The 17,198-nt window shown below is 48.3% G+C and overlaps 1 protein-coding gene across 5 annotated transcripts in view; it reads right to left on the bottom strand.

Moving 5' to 3' along the window:
• LOC121280139 (transcription initiation factor TFIID subunit 4-like) overlaps positions 1-17,198 on the bottom strand; it is a 333,722-nt gene that overhangs the window by 238,976 nt on the left and 77,548 nt on the right. For all 5 annotated transcript variants that reach the window (XM_041191822.1, XM_041191821.1, XM_041191823.1 and 2 more), the window contains one exon: positions 1,996-2,104. In XM_041191822.1, the coding sequence (XP_041047756.1) occupies positions 1,996-2,104 (109 nt within the window). The remainder of the gene's footprint in view (positions 1-1,995; positions 2,105-17,198) is intronic.

Here is a 17,198-nt window from a genome sequence, read left to right as displayed (position 1 = left end):
GACCACCTGAATTATTCCTGCAAAGAGCCAATACAGACTTGATGTGCTGAACAGGAGCCTTTTATGCTCAGACCATTCTATGATCTTAAATGTAATACAATGGAGAAGCTGAAAAGTGAGTAAGGAAGACAATACAGTGAAGGATAGGATCGTTAAAATTAGCCCAAGTGCCACTCCACATTCAACACATGATATGCCCGCCCTGGGAGTGTTTGATGGGGACAGTGTAGAGGGAGCTTTACTCTGTATCTAACCCCGTGCTGTACCTGTCCTGGGAGTGTTTGATGGGGACAGTGTAGAGGGAGATTTACTCTGTATCTAACCCCGTGTTGTACCTGTCCTGGGAGTGCTGGATGGGAACAGTGTAGAGGGAGATTTACTCTGTATCTAACCCCGTGCTATCCCTGTCCTGGGAGTGTTTGATGGGGACAGTGTAGAGGGAGCTTTACTCTGTATCTAACCCCGTGCTGTGCCTGTCCTGGGAGTGCTTGATGGGGACAGTGTAGAGGGAGCTTTACTCTGCATCTAATCCCGTGTTGTACCTGTCCTGGGAGTGTTTGATGGGGACAGTGTAGAGGGAGCTTTACTCTGTATCTAACCCCGTGCTGTACCTGCCCTGGGAGTGCTGGATGGGAACAGTGTAGAGGGAGCTTTACTCTGTATCTAACCCCGTGCTGTGCCTGTCCTGGGAGTGTTTGATGGGGACAGTGTAGAGGGAGATTTACTCTGTATCTAACCCCGTGCTGTACCTGTCCTGGGAGTGTTTGATGGGGACAGTGTAGAGGGAGCTTTATTCTGTTTCTAACCCCGTGCTTTACTTGCCCTGGGAGTGCTGGATGGGGACAGTGTAGAGGGAGCTTTACTCTGCTGAAAATCAGACAGTGACCTGGTCTTTGGGATCAGATGCTGGTCCTCCATCAAAACAAGGTGATGGGCGGAAAGCAGGGGCAGAGTGGGAGATTCTCCTTCTGAAACCAAGGGCTTTGTCTATTAGACATTAACTGCTCTCAATAATCAGGCTGAAAGAGTCGACCCACAGTGCTGGGGAGGAGGAAAATGAGACCAGGCGCAAACCCTATTTATACCCGTCTAAGGTTAATCCATCTCCCAGCTTTCAATCCTTTTGTAAATAAAAATGAGGCTCTGTGCATTTTATTTACCCCACCCTGTTGTCAGTCCTCACAGGGTCAAAACTTCACACATTGCAATCTGCAATGATGCATCGTAACAGAGCAATCTGTAACAACCAGAGACTGGGGAAAAAAATTCCAATACCTTTGTAGCAATATAACATTAAGGACAACTTAATAACAAAAACATTAATGGCTTTGGGTTTTTTTTGTCGAATTTCCCCACTGCTGCAGCAGCCAATTTGCCTTAGAGCCACTAACAAATTCTGCACACATGCTGCGAACGGCCAGGACCAGTCAGCGTTCAGAGGATTAATACAGGTTACTGGCTGAATGCCTTCAGGCCCAACTCACAGACGCTGTTTTGGCTGTAGGAGAGGTTAAAGGTTCAAATGCAAATTATGTCCAGACTGTGTTTCTTTGTCAGAAACATTCCAACTGCAGCAGGTTTAACGACGTTTTCCTCTCCCCACCAAATTAAACTTTTCACTTATTTCAAAATTTACAACGTCACTTTCTCTTCCATTTATCTTCAATGTAAAAAAAAATCAAAACTTAATCACGGCTATTAAAAACAGCAGAAGCTTAAAAAAAAAGTTCAGCTCAAGAAGTTCCGCTTGTGACAGATTAATTACCAAACTTAAAGATTTATCGATTTATCAGTCAAGGCCTGAAGCACATTTCCCCGATTGAGGACATTAATACCAAGTAAGCCTCTTCAGGTTAATCTATTCCTTGCATGAACTTGCTACAATTGAACAGTTGTTGAGCAAGCTCACCAGATGCTGCCCTCTTGTGTGCAACTACAAGGCCTCCCTCCCAGCCTTGGTCTTTACTTGAAATGAAAAACCACAACCTCCCTTACCTGAAAGAGCCACCTCCAGGGTCATTCAGCTTGTTTTTCTGATTGGCAGGGACCTGGGATAAGGATCCTCCAAGACCTTTGCTTCCTTGCAGCAATGACGCCTTCCCCACTAAAGGAAAAAAGCAAGATTTGTGTTGATGAAGCGCCTTATCACATCACTCCAACATCACAAAGCTCTTCAAGCCAATGGAGTGGTTTGGAATTGCATCAGCTATTGGCCATTATGAAAGGGAAATGTGTTTGCACATAGCCTGATCTGGTAAACAGCAACAGCTGGACAACTATCTTACATCCACTTTCCCTCAGAACAAAAGTCACTGCTGAGACGGGGCAGGGGCTTGAATGGAATGTTGGCTGAGGAAAGGGGGCAGATGTTGGGGTGGGGGCAGGAAGAATGTTGACTGTGGTAGGGAGGGAGGTCATGTTAGCGACAGGGAATAGTGGCCAAGGTGGGGGGTGGTTGGAGCAGGAATGTGTAGGCTGGTGGGGTTAGGAGTCATTGACCTGAATACTAGAAGACAACTCTTCCCTTCTTCGAATCGTGCCTTGGTACCTTTAATGACAGTCTAAAACTCAGGGTCAGACAAATGTGTCAAGTTCCTCAACAATGCAGCACTTGTGTAGAATTGCACTGGAGGGTCCACTTAGATTAGGTGCTGATTTGGGATTTGAACCCACAACCCTCTGATCGTGAGATGAAAGCTTCACCAACTGATGAACTGCATTAAAACCAGAAACACAGGCTCCAACATTGTCATTCACAAAATGTCTCTCATTTCTTTGAGATAGCTCCTTAAAACATTCTTTTCATTTTGGCTTTTCTTGTGCTCTCCACATCACCCACCTCTGCTTCTCCAAAGTTGGCTGGCCAAACATGGTGAGGAACATCTGTGTCTCAATCTCTAACTGTTCCTTCCTGCAGTACACAAGCAGTCGGGGATCACAAGGATCTAAGCCCTCAGACTCAGACTTCATAAGTATTGCAAACCAGCATAAACAGCTAGTCCTTAAGAAATGATGCTGATGTTCTAAAGTCAGGAACCAACACTCCTTTCCAGTGTGGTAAAGATTATCTGACAGCAGTTTTACAGTTTCACTGCAGGCCTTAAAATGGATTTTAAAATCTTCCAGTAAAGATGACAGCAGCTTCTTGCCCCAGGCCAGCTTGTGTGCAGCTTCCAGGTTACTTCCGAGGTTCAGAAGACTCTGCCCAGTGTTGGAATTAAAGATTCCAAATGGGGGAGGACAACCTGGTACAGTGATTTCTATCTGCCCCAAAGTTATCTCAAGTATATATTATATAGATACAATACATTGCAAGCACAACACCAACAGCCCAGAGGTTTTTATTACATTGACTGAGAAGTCTGTCTAATTGGCACCACTTGGAGTCTCACTGTGGAATCTGGCTGTAAGGATGAATATCTAGTGCACAGTTGGATCTAATGGTTCTGGCACAAACCTTTCTAACATGCTTAGCATATTTCCTAACTAAAGAGGTTGCGTACATTGAATTTACAGGTCACTGCAGCTGTATTCAAAGAATGACTGGAACAACCACTCTAAGCATATTTTCCCTGCTCTCTTCTCTCATGGTTCAGTCCCACCATCTGCCAATGCAATCTTATTCAAAGTTATGGTTACATCGCATTTGCAGCATAGACACAAGACATTCAACCTAAAACATCCTCTCGTGTTTACACTCCACGAGTCTCCTCCCAACTTACTAATTCTCATCTACATACTGACCCTCGACAGCAACGTTCAAAAACACGACAGTCATTTCCACATGTATGCCAATGACACCCAGTTCTACCTCAACACCACTTCACTACTCTAACACTCTCTAAATTACCAGGCTGCTTATTTGACATCCATTATTGCATGAGTAGACATTTCCTCCAATTAAATATTGACAAGATCAAAGCCATAGTTTGTGGTCCCAACCACAAACTCCATTCCCAAGCCACTGACTCCATTCCTCCTTCTGGAAACATTCTGAGCCTGAACCAGGTTGTTGGCAACCTTGGTGTCATATTTGACCTTGATATCAGCTTCCAACCATATATCTGCACCATCATTAAGGACAGCCAGTTCCAAGTCCATCATTGCTGGATCTGGCAAAGGAGGCAGGCCAAGCAGATCAAGCAGGGGACCATTTGGGAGACAGTGGTCACAGTGCTGTACAGTTCAGTTTAGCTATGGAAAACGTCAAAGGACAACCTAGAATTTGAAAAACAACTTAATTGGAGAATGGCCAATTTCAATGGGGTGAAAATGGATCTGGCCCAGGTTAAATGGAAGCAAAAATTAGCAGGCAAAACTTAAACAGCACAATGAAGTGCATTTGAAGGGGAGAGCATTCAGGTACAGTTAAGGTACATTCAAACAAGGGTGTAGGGCAAACGTATCCAGAGCACCCTTGATGATGCAAGAGATAGAGATATTGCCCAGGGCACCCTTGATGATGCAAGAGATAGAGATATTGCCCAGGGGTGTTGAACGCAACCTCAATATCTCTTCTGCCCGAGTGGAGAACAATGCAGGTTGGTGATGGAGCCTGTGAGCTGATTCATATTGGTCGTTTGTCGAACAGGTGATTTATTTTTTAATGCAAAGAAAAGGTTTGATTGGATAGACATAGAAAAGATAGTTCCACTTGCAGGGGAGACCTGAAGTAGGGGTCATAAAAGAAAAAGGGGTATATGAAACCTATCAAGTTAATTGTGAGAACTAGGCTGACTACAGAAAGTTCAAAAAGACAGTAAAGAAAGAAATGAGAAGTAATGAGAGAGACTGGCAACTAATAAAGGGGAATATCTTGTATAAATAGCACAAGGATTGTTAGAGGAAGGGTGGAGCCAAGTAGGGATCAAAAAGAGGGACTTACACATGGAGTCAGAGGGCATGGCTGAGGGATGAAACCATAGAAAAGTTACAGTGCAGAAAGAGGCCTTTAACCCATCGTGTCTGCGCCAGCCAAAAGAAGAAACATTTTAATCCCACTTTCCAGCCCCTGGTCCATAGCCTTGCAGGTTCCAGCACTTCAGGTGCAGATCCAGGTACCTTTTAAATGAGTTGAGCATTTCAGCCTCAAGCACCAACTTAGACAGCAAATTCCAGATGCCCACCACCCTCTGGGTGAAAAAGTTTTTCCTCATGTCCCCTCTAACCCTTCTACCAATCTCCTTAAATCAATGCCACCTGGTAATTGACTTCTCAGCTAGGGGAAACAAGCTTTTCCTGTCTACCCTATCTAGGTCCCTCATAATTTTGTACATATCAATTAAGTCACCCCTTAACCTCAGTTCCAAGGAAAACAACCCTAGCCCATCCAATCTTTCCTCATAGCTGCAATTTCCAAGCCCTGGCAACATTTTTGTAAAATCTCCTCTGTGCTTTCTGCAGAGAAACTTTGTCCCCCCTTTAACATGGTGACCAGAACGATACACAAAATTCCAGCTGCAGCCTAACTTGCATTCCATACAGTTCCATCATAAGATCTTTGCTTTTGTATTCAATATCTCGCCCAATAAAGGAGTGGTGCAGGAAAGAGGGGTTCCATTTCGTGGGACACTGGCATCAGTATTGGAACAAGAGGGATCTGTACCATTGGGATGGTCTCCACCTGAACCGACCTGGGACCAATGTTCTAGTGAAAAGGGTAAATAGGGTGGTCAACAGGACTTTAAACTAGAAAGTGGGGGAGAAGGGAAGGGTAAAACTCCAAGAAGTAAGACTAATGGGAAACAATGCAGCAGGTTAGCGTGTGGGGGGGGTGGATTCAACTTCATGGAAAATTATGAAAAACTGAAAAGAAAGGAGAGCCCAGGGAAGGCTGTTAAAGTCCCCAGAACACAAAAAAGGACAGAGTGTTTGGAAAGGGCTAGGAATCTAACTTCAAGCGCATCAGATAAAGGGACGACAATGAGAAAGGGGACAGGAAATACAGGACTGAAGGTGTTGTATCTGAATGCACGCAGTATACGAAATAAGGTAAATGAGCTTGTGGCGCAGATTGAAATTGGCAGGTATGATGTGGTGGGCATCACGGAGACATGGCTGCAAGGGGACCAGAACTGGGAGCTAAATATCCAAGGATATACATCCTATCAAAAAGATAGGTAGGTTGGCAGAGGGGGAGGGGTTGCTTTGTTAGTAAGAAATGAAATTAAATCGATAGCAAGAAATGACGTAGGGTCAGATGATGTAGAATCTGTGTGGGTAGAGGTGAGGAACCTCAAAGGTAAAAAAACCATAATGGGAGTTATGTACAGGCCTCCAAACAGTAGTCAGGATGTGGGGCACAAGATACACCAGGAGATAGAAAAGGCCTGTAAGAAAGGCAAAGTTACAGTGATCATGGGGGATTTCAATATGTAGGTAGACTGGGAAAATCAGGTTGGTAGTGGATCCCAAGAAAAGGAATTTGTGGAATGTCTACGAGATGGCTTTTTGGAGCAGCTTGTGGTGGAGCCCACTAGGGAACAGGCAATTCTAGATTTAGTGATGTGTAATGAGGCAGATTTGATAAGGGAGCTTAAGGTGAAGGAACCCTTAGGAGGAAGTGACCATAATATGATAGAATTTACCCTGCAATTTGAGAGGAAAAAGCTGGAATCAGATGTAACGGTATTACAGTTGAATAAAGGCAACTACAGAGGCATGAGGGAGGAGCTGGCCATAATTTACTGGGAGATGAGCCTAGCAGGAAAGACAGTGGAACAGCAATGGCAGGAGTTTCTGGGAGTAATTTGGGAGACACAGCAAAAATTCATCCCTAGGAAGAAGAAGCATACTAAAGGGAGGACGAGGCAACCATGGCTGACAAGGGAAGTCAGGGACCGCATAAAAGCTAAAGAGAAAGCATACAATGCAGCGAAGAGCAGTGGGTAACCAGGGGATTGGGAAGCCTACAAAGACCAACAGAGGACAACTAAAAAAGAAATAAGGAGGGAGAAGATTAACCATGAGGGTAACCTAGCCAGTAATATAAAAGAAGATTGCAAGAGTTTTTTTTAGATATATAAAGGGTAAGAGAGAAGCAAAAGTGGACATTGGGCCGCTGGAAAATAACGCTGGAGAAGTAGCAGTGAGGAACAAAGAAATGGCGGAGGAACTGACTACGTTCTTTGCGTCAGTCTTCACGGTGGAAGAAACGAGTAGCATCCCTAAAGTTCAAGAGAGTCGGGGGGCAGAGGTGAGTATGGTGGCCATTACCAAGGAGAAGGTGCTAGGAAAACTGAAAGGTCTGAAGGTGGATAAATCACCTGGACCAGATGGATTACACCCCAGAGTTCTGAAGGAGATAGCTGAAGAGATAGTGGTGATCTTTCAGGAATCACTGGAGTCAGGGAGGGTCCCAGAGGACTGGAAAATCGCTTATGTAACCCCCCCGTTTAAGAAGGGAGTGAGGCACAAAAGATGGGAAATTACAAGCCGATTAGCCTGACCTCGGTCGTTGGTAAGATTTTAGAGTCCATTATTAAGGATGAGATTTCAGAATACTTGGAAGTGCATGGTAAAATAGGGCAAAGTCAGCACAGTTTCATCAAGGGGAAGCCATGCCTGACAAATCTGTTAGAATTCTTTGAGGAGGTAACGAGTAGGTTAGACAAAGGAGAGCCAATGGATGTTATCTACTTGGACTTCCAGAAGGCCTTTGTCAAGGTGCCGCACAGGAGGCTGCTCAGTAAGATAAGAGCCCATGGTGTTAGAGGCAAGGTACTAGCATGGATAGAAGATTGGCTGTCTGGCAGGAGGCAGAGAGTGGGGATAAGGGGGTCCTTCTCAGGATGGCGGCCGGTGACTAGTGGAGTTCCGCAGGGGTCACTGTCGGGACCACAACTTTTCACTTTATACATTAATGATCTAGATGAAGGAACTGAGGGCATCCTGGCTAAGTTTGCAGATGATACAAAGATAGGTGGAGGGACAGGTAGTATTGAGGAGGTGGGGAGGCTGCAGAAGGATTTGGACAGGTTAGGAAAATGGGCAAAGAAGTGGCAGATGGAATACAACGTGGGCAAGTGTGAGGTCATGCACTTTGGTAGGAAGAATAGAGGCATAGACTATTTTCTAAATGGGGAGAGAATTCAGAAATCTAGAGTGCAAAGGGACTTGGGAATCCTAGTCCAGGATTCTCTTAAGGTTAACTTGAAGGTTGATTCGGTAGTTAGGAAGGCAAATGCAATGTCGGCATTTATTTTGAGAGGACTAGAATATAAGAGCAGGGATGTGCTGCTGAGGCTTTATAAGGCTCTGGTCAGACCACATTTAGAATATTGTGAGCAATTTTGGGCCCCGTATCTCAGGAAGGATGTTCTGGCCCTGGAGAGGTTCCAGAGGAGGTTCACGAGAACAATCCCAGGAATGAAAGGTTTAATATATGAGGAACATTTGAGGACTCTGGGTCTATACTCGACGGAGTTTAGAAGGATGAGGGGGGATATGATTGAAATTTACAGCATACTGAAAGGCCTGGATAGAGTGGACATGGAGAAGATGTTTCTATTAGGAGAGACTAGGACCCTAGAGCACAGCCTCTGATTAAAGGGAAGACCTTTTAGAACAGAGATGAGGCAAAACTTCTTTAGCCAGAGAGTGGTGAATCTATGGAATTCATTGTCACAGAAGGCTGTGGAGGCCAGGTCATTGAGTTTATTTAAGACCGAGATAGAGAGATTCTTGGTTGGTAAGGGGATCAAAGGTTACGGGGAGAAGGCAGGAGAATGGGGTTGAGAAACGTATCAGCCATGATTGAATGGCGGAGCAGACTCGATGGGCCGAATGGCCTAATTTCTATTCCTATTTCTTATGGTCTTATAAAGGGAAGCATCCCACCTATCCTGTCACCCTCAAGAGCCTGTGGACATGCACTCCAAGGTCTCGCACTTCCTCACTCACTTGCTTTGTTTACCCTCACCAAATGCATTGCCTCATACTTTTCCAGAGTGAATTCCATTTGCCACTGCTCCTCCCACTCAATGGATATCATTCTAGAATAGACAGCTATCCTCTTCACTATCAACTACAAGGCCAATTTTTGTGTCATCGCAAATTTCCTAATCATGCCTCCCAAATTTAAGTCTAAATCATTAATATGTAACACAAACAGCAAGGTCCAAACACTGAGCCCTGTGGAACACCACTGGAAACCACTTTCCATTCACAAAAAACATCCAGTGAGCATTTTTTTTTAATCATTCATAGGATGTGTGCGTCGTTGGCTGGGCCAGCATTTATTGCCCATCCCTAATTGTTCACAGGGCATTTAAGAGTCAACCACATTGCTGTGGGACTGGAGTCACATGTAGGCCAGACCAGGTAACGACAGCAGATTTCCTTCCCGAAAGAACGTTAATGAACCAGGTGGATTTTTACAACAATTGACAATGATTTCATGGTCACCATTAGATTTTTTAATTCCAGATTTTTTATTGAATCCAAATTGCCATCTGCCGTGGCGGGATTTAAACCCAGGTCCCCAGAGCATCACCCCTGGGTCTCTGGATTACTAGTCCAGCGACAATGCCACTACACCATCGCCTCCCCTACCCCAAGTGTTTCCTGTCACTGAGCCACTTTTAGATCCAACCTGCCACCTTCCCTGTATCGCATGAGATCTCACTTTTCTGACCAGTCTGCCATGTGGGACCTTGTCAAATTCCTTACTGAAATCCAAGTAGACAACATCCACTGCACTGCCCTCCTCATTACTTCCTCAAAAACTTCCATTAGGTTAGTAAGACATAACAAAACCATGCTGGCTATCCCTGCTCAATCTATGTCTTTCTAAGTGACAGTTTATCCTGTATCTCAGAATCCTACCCACATCTTCTGCATCAATGCACAAGTTACCAAGTACACCTCTGATAAGCCCTACCTTTTCCTTAGTTTTTCTCTTGCTCTTAATGTACTGGTAAAACATTTTAGGAGTTTCTTTGATTTCACCTAATATTTTTTCTTACCCTCTCCTTGCTTTCCTAATTTCCATTTGTGATTCACCCCTGTACTTTCTATACTCCCCTAAGCTTTCTACAGTATTAATTCTTTTAGTTACTTCCAAGGGGAAGGTGGCAGGTTGGATCTAAAATCGGGGATAACCTGGAGCTCAAGGTTCTGCAGCTGGTGACACTCCCTGCACATATAGTCATCCAGGACACTGGCAGTGTCCACAACTTCCCACATATTACGCGACCCGCATTCCACACGACCGAGATGTCCTGCCATGCCTTCAATTTGCTTATTTTGCATTAACTTTATATTACTTTGGTTTAGTTAAGCAACTTAATTTTACCTGGCCTTGACTGTTGTTTCCCCATTGCTTGTGCTTCTTAGTTAAAAGTAAGTAGCTCCTTCTTTTAAAAAGAAAGTATTTTTCTGATTCTCAACTACTTGACGACACTCCCTAACAGCAGTTTCTCACCAACCAACGAGCTTACGTTTCTCCTGCGAGGTTAAGTGTTAGGTGCTGCTGACCACCTGTCCCAGGGTCCTCGTCTCGCACTCTCCTCTAGGTACTGCTGACTGCCTGGCCTGGGGTCCTCCTCTCACTCTCTCCTCTAGGTGCTACTGATTGCCTGTCCCAGGGCCCTCCTCTCACTCTCCACTAGGTGCTGCTGACCACCTGTCCCAGGGTCCTCGTCTCGCTCTCTCCTCTAGGTGCTGCTGACTGCCTGACCCAGGGTCCTCCTCTCACTCTCTCCTCTAGGTGCTGCTGACTGCCTGACCCAGGGTCCTCCTCTCACACTCTCCTCTAGGTGCTGCTGACTGCCTGACCCAGGGTCCTCGTCTCGCACTCTCCTCTAGGTGCTGCTGACCACCTGTCCCAGGGTCCTCGTCTCACTCTCTCCTCTAGGTGCTGCTGACTGCCTGACCCAGGGTCCTCCTCTCACTCTCTCCTCTTGGTACTGCTGACTGCCTGTCCCAAGGTCCTCCTCTCACTCTCTCCTCCGGGTGCTGCTGACAGCCTGGCCCAGGGTCCTCCTCTCTCACTCTCCTCTTGGTGCTGCTGACTGCCTGGCCCAGGGTCCTCCTCTCTCACTCTCCTCTAGGTGCTGCTGACTGTCCTAGGGTCCTCCTCTCGCACTCTCCTCTAGGTGCTGCTGACTGTCCTAGGGTCCTCCTCTCGCACTCTCCTCTAGGTGCTGCTGACTGTCCCAGGGCCCTCCTCTCGCTCTCTCCTCCAGGTGCTGCTGACTGACTGTCCCAAGGTCCTCCTCTCACACTCTCCTCTCGGTGCTGCTGACTGCCTGTCCCAGGGTCCTCCTCTCGCTCTCTCCTCTAGGTGCTGCTGACTGACTGTCCCATTGTCCTCCTCTCGCTCTCTCCTCTAGGTACTGCTGACTGCCTGGCCCAGGGTCCTCCTCTCACTCTCTGCTCCAGGTGCTGCTGACTGCCTGTCCCAGGGTCCTCCTCTCACACTCTCCTCTAGGTGCTGCTGACTGCCTGTCCCAGGGACCTCCTCTCACACTCTCCTCTAGGTGCTGCTGACTGTCTGTCCCAGGGTCCTCCTCTCACACTCTCCTCTAGGTTCTGCTGACTGTCCCAGGGTCCTCCTCTCACACTCTCCTCTAGGGGCTGCTGACTGCCTGTCCCAGAGTCCTCCTCTCACTCTCTGCTCCAGGTGCTGCTGACTGCCTGGCCCAGGGTCCTCTCACACTCTCCTCTAGGTGCTGCTGACTGTCCCAGGGTCCTCCTCTCACTCTCCTCTAGGTGCTGCTGACTGTCCCAGGGTCCTCCTCTCACTCTCTCCTCTAGGTGCTGCTGACTGTCCCAGTGTCCTCCTCTCACTCTCTCCTCTAGGTGCTGCTGACTGACTGTCCCAGGGTCCTCCTCTCACACTCTCCTCTAGGAGCTGCTGACTGCCTGTCCCAGGGTCCTCCTCTCACTCTCTCCTCTAGGTGCTGCTGACTGCCTGGCCCAGGGTCCTCTCACACTCTCCTCTAGGTGCTGCTGACTGCCTGTCCCAGGGTCCTCCTCTCACACTCTCCTCTAGGTGCTGCTGACTGCCTGTCCCAGGGTCCTCCTCTCACACTCTCCTCTAGGTGCTGCTCACTGTCTGTCCCAGGGTCCTCCTCTCACACTCTCCTCTAGGTGCTGCTGACTGCCTGTCCCAGGGTCCTCCTCTCACACTCTCCTCTAGGTGCTGCTGACTGCCTGGCCCAGGGTCCTCTCACTCTCTCCTCTAGGTGCTGCTGACTGCCTGGCCCAGGTCCCTCCTCTCACACTCTCCTCTAGGTGCTGCTAACTGTCCCAGGGTCCTCCTCTCACACTCTCCTCTAGGTGCTGCTGACTGTCCCAGGGTCCTCCTCTCACACTCTCCTCTAGGTGCTGCTGACTCCCTGTCCCAGGGTCCTCCTCTCACACTCTCCTCTAGGTGCTGCTGACTGTCCCAGGGCCCTCCTCTCACACTCTCCTCTAGGTGCTGCTGACTGTCCTAGGGTCCTCCTCTCGCACTCTCCTCTAGGTGCTGCTGACTGTCCTAGGGTCCTCCTCTCGCACTCTCCTCTAGGTGCTGCTGACTGTCCCAGGGCCCTCCTCTCGCTCTCTCCTCCAGGTGCTGCTGACTGACTGTCCCAAGGTCCTCCTCTCACACTCTCCTCTCGGTGCTGCTGACTGCCTGTCCCAGGGTCCTCCTCTCGCTCTCTCCTCTAGGTGCTGCTGACTGACTGTCCCAGGGTCCTCCTCTCGCTCTCTCCTCTAGGTACTGCTGACTGCCTGGCCCAGGGTCCTCCTCTCACTCTCTGCTCCAGGTGCTGCTGACTGCCTGTCCCAGGGTCCTCCTCTCACACTCTCCTCTAGGTGCTGCTGACTGCCTGTCCCAGGGACCTCCTCTCACACTCTCCTCTAGGTGCTGCTGACTGTCTGTCCCAGGGTCCTCCTCTCACACTCTCCTCTAGGTGCTGCTGACTGTCCCAGGGTCCTCCTCTCACACTCTCCTCTAGGGGCTGCTGACTGCCTGTCCCAGAGTCCTCCTCTCACTCTCTGCTCCAGGTGCTGCTGACTGCCTGGCCCAGGGTCCTCTCACACTCTCCTCTAGGTGCTGCTGACTGTCCCAGGGTCCTCCTCTCACTCTCCTCTAGGTGCTGCTGACTGTCCCAGGGTCCTCCTCTCACTCTCTCCTCTAGGTGCTGCTGACTGTCCCAGTGTCCTCCTCTCACTCTCTCCTCTAGGTGCTGCTGACTGACTGTCCCAGGGTCCTCCTCTCACACTCTCCTCTAGGAGCTGCTGACTGCCTGTCCCAGGGTCCTCCTCTCACTCTCTCCTCTAGGTGCTGCTGACTGCCTGGCCCAGGGTCCTCTCACACTCTCCTCTAGGTGCTGCTGACTGCCTGTCCCAGGGTCCTCCTCTCACTCTCTCCTCTAGGTGCTGCTGACTGACTGTCCCAGGGTCCTCCTCTCGCTCTCTCCTCTAGGTACTGCTGACTGCCTGGCCCAGGGTCCTCCTCTCACTCTCTGCTCCAGGTGCTGCTGACTGCCTGTCCCAGGGTCCTCCTCTCACACTCTCCTCTAGGTGCTGCTGACTGCCTGTCCCAGGGACCTCCTCTCACACTCTCCTCTAGGTGCTGCTGACTGTCTGTCCCAGGGTCCTCCTCTCACACTCTCCTCTAGGTGCTGCTGACTGTCCCAGGGTCCTCCTCTCACACTCTCCTCTAGGGGCTGCTGACTGCCTGTCCCAGAGTCCTCCTCTCACTCTCTGCTCCAGGTGCTGCTGACTGCCTGGCCCAGGGTCCTCTCACACTCTCCTCTAGGTGCTGCTGACTGTCCCAGGGTCCTCCTCTCACTCTCCTCTAGGTGCTGCTGACTGTCCCAGGGTCCTCCTCTCACTCTCTCCTCTAGGTGCTGCTGACTGTCCCAGTGTCCTCCTCTCACTCTCTCCTCTAGGTGCTGCTGACTGACTGTCGCAGGGTCCTCCTCTCACACTCTCCTCTAGGAGCTGCTGACTGCCTGTCCCAGGGTCCTCCTCTCACTCTCTCCTCTAGGTGCTGCTGACTGCCTGGCCCAGGGTCCTCTCACACTCTCCTCTCAGTGCTTCTGACTGTCCCAGGGTCCTCCTCTCACACTCTCCTCTCAGTGCTTCTGACTATCTGTCCCAGGGTCTTCCTCTCACAGACACCTCTGAATGAAATGAGTACTTTAAATTATCTTTACCAAGACTGTCAAAATCAGACTGAAGGAGGAAGTGATCAAGAGGAGATATAAGAAAGGCTGGCTGTACTTCAAGTTAATAAGTCACCACTAGTGGCCTAAATATACAAAGGGCCGAAGCTCTGGAATTCCCTCCAAAAGCACTTAGGATGATCCTGAAAAACTACCTTTTGACCCAAACTTTTTGTCATCTAACCCAATATCTTCAACGGCCAATTTTGTTTATAATGCTCCTATGAAGCATCTTGGGACATTTTACTACGTTAAAGGTGCGACATAAATACAAGTTGTTGTTGGACAAGACACACATGACCACAGTACTGCATGAGTTAGAATCACCAAGAAAGAAAACTGAAATGCAAAGCAAATACCTAGCGAAGAGTGACACAAATAAATTGGGAATGCCATCAGATCATACATTCTACAAATTCTCCTATGGGTTAACAGCCCCAGTTCAGATCAGGAACTTGCCAAGTAGATCAAGATAGAGATAAAATCTGTATACTGCCCTTGGTGATGCATTTCTTTTAGCACCCCAACAAATTATGCCATGGACTGCTTTCCAAGGTACAACTCCCCACCCCGGGGGGGGGGGCTGCTGTGCATATCATGAATGGTGGTGGGCAATTAAACAACTCACTGGAGGAGGAGGCTCCACAAATATCCCCATCGTCAATGACGGAGGAGCCCAGCACATCAGTGCAAAAGATAAGGCTGAAGCATTTGAAACAATCTTCAGCCAGAAGTGCTGAGTAGATGATCCATCTCGGCCTCCTTCAGAGGTCCCCAGCATCACAGATGCCAGCCTTCAGCCAATTCGATTCACTCAAAGTGATATTAAAAAAGGGCTGAAAGCACTGGATAATGTAAAGGCTATGGGCCCTGACAATATTCCAGCAATAGTACCGAAGGCCTATGCTTCAGAACTTGTAGCTGGAACAGCTTGGCTAGGGGCATGGCAACACTGGCATCTACTCGGCAATGTGGAAAACTGCCCAGGTATGTCCTGTACACAAAAAGGAGCACAAATCCAACCCGCCAATTACCCATCAGTCTACTGTCGATTGTCAGTAAAGTAACGGAAGGGGTCATCAACAGTGCTATCAAGCGACACTTGCTTATCAATAACCTGCTCACTGATACCCAATTTGGATTCCGCCAGGGCCACTCAGCTCCTGACCTCATTACAGCCTTGGCTCAAGCATGGGCAAAAGAGCTGAACTCCCGAGGTGAGGCGACAGTGACTGCCCTTGACAATCAAGGCTGCTTTTGACCGAGTGTGGCATCAAGGAGCCCTAGCAAAACTGGAGTCAATGGGAATCAGTGGCAAAACTCTCAGCTGGTGGGAGTCACACATAGCACAAAGGAAGATGGTTGTGGTCGTTGGAGGTCAGTCATCTCAACTCCAGGACATCACTGCAGGAGTTCCTCAGGGTAGTGTCCTAGGCCCAACCATCTTCAGCTGTTTCCTCAATGACCTTCCTTCCATCATAAGGTCAGAAGTGGGGATGTTTGCTGATGATTGCACAATGTTCAGCGCCATTCGCGACTCCTCAGATACTGAAGCGGTCCACGTCCAAATGCAGCAAGACCTGCAAAATATCCAGGCTTGGGCTGACAAGTGGCAAGTAACATTCGTGCCACACAAGTGCCAGGCAATGACCAACTAGAACCAGAGAGAATCTAATCATCGCCCCTTGATGTTCAATGGCATTACCATAACTGAATCCCCCACTATCAACATCTTGGGGATTACCATTGACCAGAAGCTGAACTGGACTAGCCATATAAATACTGTGGCTACAAGAGCAGGTCAGAGGCTAGGAATTGTGCGACGAGTAACTCACCTCCTGACTCCCCAAAGCCTGACCACCATCTGCAAGGCACAAGTCAGGAGTATAATGGAATGCTCCCCACTTGCCTGGAGGAGTACAGTTCCCACAATACTGAAGAAGCTGGATACCATCCACGACAAAGCAGTCCACTTGATTGGCATCACATCCACAAACATTCATACCCTCCACCACCCACACACAGTACCAGCAGTGTGTACCATCTACAAGATGCACTGCAGGAATTCACCAAGGATCCTTAACAGCACCTTCCAAACCCACGACCACTACCATCTAGAAGGACAAGGGCAGCAGATAGATGGGAACACCACCGCCTGGAAGCTCCCCTCCAAGTCACTCACCATCCTGACTTGGAAATATATCGCCGTTCCTTCACATTCACTGGGTCAAAATCCTGGAACTCCCTTCCTAACAGTACAGTGTGTGTACCTACACCGCATGGACTGCAGCGGTTCAATGAGGCAGCTCACCACCACCTTCTCAAGGGCAACTAGGGATGGGCAATAAATGCTGGCCCAGCCAGCGAAGCCCACATCCCATGAATTAATTTTTTTTAAAAATCCAAGACAGAGTTCAATGGATTTTTGGACACTAAGGGATCAAGGGAAGTGGGATCAGGTGGGAAAGATTTGGTGGAGAAGGTCAGCCATGATCTTACTGAATGGTGGAGCGAGTTTAAAGGAACATGGTCCAGCTCTTAACTTATATCACCGTGTGCTTGCTCCACCCAGTCTTCTTCGACCCCATTTCATCCTAAACTCGCCAAAAATTTCAAATATTATGATTCCAAGACAAGAAAAAAAAAGAAAAAGGATGAAAGGAAATGGAAAAAACAGCTAAAAAGAAGGAAGTAAGAGAAAGTCAGAGAATGCAGGAGGTTTGATAGGTCATTGACCTGAACCATTAACTCTGTTTCTTTCTCCAGAGAGGGCGAGAGGCGGTGCAATAATGGTAACATCACTGGACTAGTAATCCAAATGCACAGGTTAATCCTCTGGGGACAGGCATGTGTTCAAATATTACCGTGGCAGCAATCGGAATTTAGATTAAATAATAAAACCAGGAATTGAAAGCTAATCTCAGTGATGGTGACCATGAAACCTTCAATTGTCTTAAAAACTCATCTGGTTCACCAATGCCTTTTCGGGAAGTAAATGTGTCTTTGCCTTGTCTGGCCTACATGTGACTCCAGGCCCCC

Source organism: Carcharodon carcharias, chromosome 7, assembly GCF_017639515.1.
Source record: "Carcharodon carcharias isolate sCarCar2 chromosome 7, sCarCar2.pri, whole genome shotgun sequence".
NCBI lineage: Eukaryota > Metazoa > Chordata > Chondrichthyes > Lamniformes > Lamnidae > Carcharodon > Carcharodon carcharias.
This window is presented reverse-complemented; position numbering and strand designations above follow the sequence as displayed.